At 42.2% G+C, this 3,670-nt stretch overlaps 1 protein-coding gene across 1 annotated transcript; it reads left to right on the top strand.

Annotated features, from left to right (window-relative positions):
- Positions 1-760: 760 nt before the first annotated feature.
- Positions 761-2,989, top strand: CD180 (CD180 molecule; the record flags this gene model as incomplete). The annotated part of the gene is given in 9 exon segments (XM_064736777.1): positions 761-815; positions 818-863; positions 1,438-1,572; positions 1,574-1,614; positions 1,950-1,956; positions 1,958-2,152; positions 2,154-2,287; positions 2,450-2,661; positions 2,663-2,989. Coding segments are annotated over 9 exon segments (1,152 nt in total), but the record flags the coding sequence as incomplete, so codon positions are not given.
- Between the last annotated feature and the right edge of the window lie 681 nt (positions 2,990-3,670).

Genomic DNA, 3,670 nt, shown 5'->3' with positions numbered 1-3,670 from the left:
ACAAGGCAGGTCAAACACGCTCAGTGAATTTCCCTGGTATCCACAGAGCTGACTTCTCCATGTAATAGATGGATTTATTTTCACATAAAACTGAAAAGCCTTTGTAGACATTGTGAAGACTTAGCATATCAGGCCTGATCTTTTGTCTAGTCTGAGCCAAACATTCCTGCTGTCTCCTCACTGCAGTGTGTAACTGGATTAATATCCAGTTAATTTGGCTACATTCCTTCTAGAAACATTTTCCAGACATACTCTTTTTTACTTCCTCTCTGTAAGGTTTACTTAAGACTTATCTTAGAGTAAGACATGTTATAAGACTCATGACATTCACAATTTAAAACTACCTTGTGGGGATCCTTTTTTAAGGATTAATAATTAATCCAGAAGAGTAAACAATCCTCATATGTGCTAAATTTGATAAGAAAGTACTGCAGATGAGACACTTCAAATTAACACAAGAGAGATTCAAGGCATTCTTTTAAAAAACACACTCCCCAAACCCCCAGGGCTATGCATTGCAAGCCAGTGCTGAGGCTTCCTAGGGTTTTGGCTGCTGCACTTTAAATAATTCAAAATTCTGTTTGGGTTATTTTGTGGGTTGTGTTAGTTTGGGTGGGGGGGGATGGATTTTCCAATGGCATGTTTTCCATATTTATATTCACAGTACATAACTCTTTTAAATTCACTGTGTATTTCACAGATTACAGAAAATAAAGGTACACCTGGGAAGGCTGAGGAATGAGAGAGGTCTCTATGACTATTTGCCACAACAGAAGTCCTCAATTTCAGCTTCAATGCGGTCCCTTCCCTCCAGAATTCAACTTCTCTGAACTGAGTTCTCTTTTCTACTTGGACATAACAAGGTATTGAAGGAGCATCCTCACTTTTACTCATCAGAATCGTGGACCCCCTGCCCCTGTCAGAGACAGAGATTTCTGGAGCACACCACAGCAGCATCTTCCTGCCTTCACAGGGAAACCAGCACTTTCAGACAGATGGTGAATTTTTCTGCTGGCAGAGATCGATTCACTTGGGCAATATCTCAGCTTCTCCTCTAAGGACAATCATTTACAGTTTTCAATGTTGTGCCCTTAAAACTGGAGAAAGACATGTTTGGCCCTTGGAAGTGGCTGGCTTTTTTTATAGCAAAAGAGATTTTCCTGTTAAGTTAGACATTAAATACCTCATGACTCCTGACTCCCACAAATGGCTCCTCACACCCATCCTTTCAGGACAGGTTTTTCTTCTCAGCAGCACCCTGTAATTAAATGTGAACTTAAAGGTACCAGGCAAACATCAGTGAAAAAGACACTTTTACCCTGGTGAGGGCAACAGATAATGGAGTTTAACAGCTATGGGGTGCAGTTTTGTGCAATCACATTACCAGGAGAGTTTGTGAGACAGGCCACTGATGCAGTTTTCTATTGTTTTCTCAAGGTGTCAGATCAGCTGGGAGTATGATGGTGCCTTTCTCAGCAACAGGCAGCTGAAGACAGTAATTCTGACCAGAAACCTGCTCATCTTTCTGTCTGCCACAACATTTGCTGGCCCATATTCCCTGGGGCATCTTTACACAGACAGGAATAACAAGTATGTTCTTTATTCCAGTGACAAGCAACCACACCTCCTCACTGCAGCTTCCTCCTAACTTTCCCACACGACACCTCAAACATTCCACTTTCACATTAACAACACACAAGTAATGTCAGCAGAAGGTGTCCAAGCTCTGCAGAAGAACAGACACATACCTCTCATCCTTAAAGGCAAAGACATTCCCTACACTGAACATGGATCTTCTCAGTCACATTTCTACAGTTTGGACTTAGTGAGCTGTGCTGACATCCCTGGGGCCCTGGTGGGGATCCAGGACTCCACAGCTCAGACCTTTTGGCTGGGAACATTTTATGGTGTGGAAAAGGAGCCCTACATAAGCCCAGATATTTCATAAGGCCTCTGTAGTGTCTGTCAAGGGTCTCTATCTGCAGTTATGGCACCTCAGAAATCTAAATGCTGACACATTTCAGAGCTTAACCAGGCTCCAAAAGCTGGACCTAACCCCACCCCACATCCATGCACTGCCCCCTGCCATCAGTGGTGTGAGCTTGCTGGAGGAGATGGTTCTCAATGCAAGCTGCTTTGAGCAGCCCTGCACACCAGCTCTGCTGCCTTCCCTCCCTCACCCACCTCCACATCCAGGGAAACTCACAGGTTCTGCAGCCAGGCTCTGGCTATTTGGAGAAACTGGCAAAGCTTCAACATCTAGATTTAAGCCAGAGTCACTTTGAAAGTTCTGATGCTCTAGCGAAGCGCTGAGAGCTTTGAGCAGACTTTGTTACCAGAATCTGAGCCACAACATACACCTCCATCTCCAGGAATGCTCATTTAGGACAGTGCTAGCCTAGACCTGCTGGACTTACCCTTCACTCCTCTCTATGTCGACACCTTACAGAGCCCTGTAAGGGCTCTTACAAATCTCCATCTCTGGCAAGTTCTAGAGATGATCTTTCCTCATCCCACATTAATACCAGCATTCAGCATGTCTTTCAAGGTTTGAAAAACCTCATGTTCTTGGACCTCAGTCAAAATAACTTTGATTTGGGGATCATGCCAAAGGACAAACTGTTCCAACTACTATCCAATTTAGAGGTGCTAATCCTGTAATGCATCCTGTGAACTAACATCAGTAGGTAACCAAGTATTTCACAACCTCAGGAAGTTACAGCATGTAGATCTGAATTACAAGTTTACTGCATTCAGCACAGATGCATTTTCAAATCCCAAGAGTATCAATCTCAGTTGTGTCCATAACAGCACGCACGCTGTATCAAATGTCCAGCTAGTGCCCCTAGATGGCCACTTGATAATCAATTTAAGCTACGACCTTCTGGACTGCTCCTGCTCTAAGACTGATTTAATCACTTAGTACAAGCAATATCTAATAAAATTGAAGATCCTGAAAGAACAAGGTGCTCTGAACTTAAATTTCTAGCTGGGTTCAGCTGGCCACCATCTGACTCTCCTATGGGAAGGACACATCAGGAATCATTGCAGTTGTTTATCCTGTAGTGCCATCTTCATTTGGGGTGTGCACTGTTTCAAGCAAAATTACAAGCAACTCTAAGTCTAGGATGGGGACACAGAAAATATCTACAGTAACTGTATTAAGCTGAACAATACCTCACTGGTTTTACTTGTGACATGTATTTTCTTGACTTTTTTAATATCCTCTCTACCTGTGCTAAAACTTTTAGAAAAATGATGAAAAAATTAAAATAAATAAATTATGACCTGAATCTTGAAATTTAATAACTTATCTTATAGAGAAGTCCCTGTTGAACTCAATGGTACTCGTTGTACCAATACTGTGGCTAATGCACTTGGAAAATTTAACAGCCAAAATACTAACTTCCCTCTCTTTAAAAAAGAAAACCTCACCACCACCACCACTCCCAAAAAGAGGGAAAAAAACCCCAAGCAAATATCCTAACCAAGACTCGCCCAAACAAAAAAGCCCAACCAAAATCCCCAACCAGATTCCACCCTCTATCAAATAGCCTTGAAAATCAATGTTTTGTAAGAGCTGGCAATAGTGTAACCCACTCTGCAAGAAACCACAAAAAACTAAAAAACAACCACTACCTGTGAAGCACAGACACATTTATAGTTATAC

The sequence above is a fragment of the Zonotrichia leucophrys genome, chromosome Z (assembly GCF_028769735.1).
Source record: "Zonotrichia leucophrys gambelii isolate GWCS_2022_RI chromosome Z, RI_Zleu_2.0, whole genome shotgun sequence".
Lineage (NCBI taxonomy): Eukaryota > Metazoa > Chordata > Aves > Passeriformes > Passerellidae > Zonotrichia > Zonotrichia leucophrys.
The sequence above is the reverse complement of the archived record's forward strand: the minus strand, read 5'-3'. Positions and strand labels throughout refer to the sequence as shown.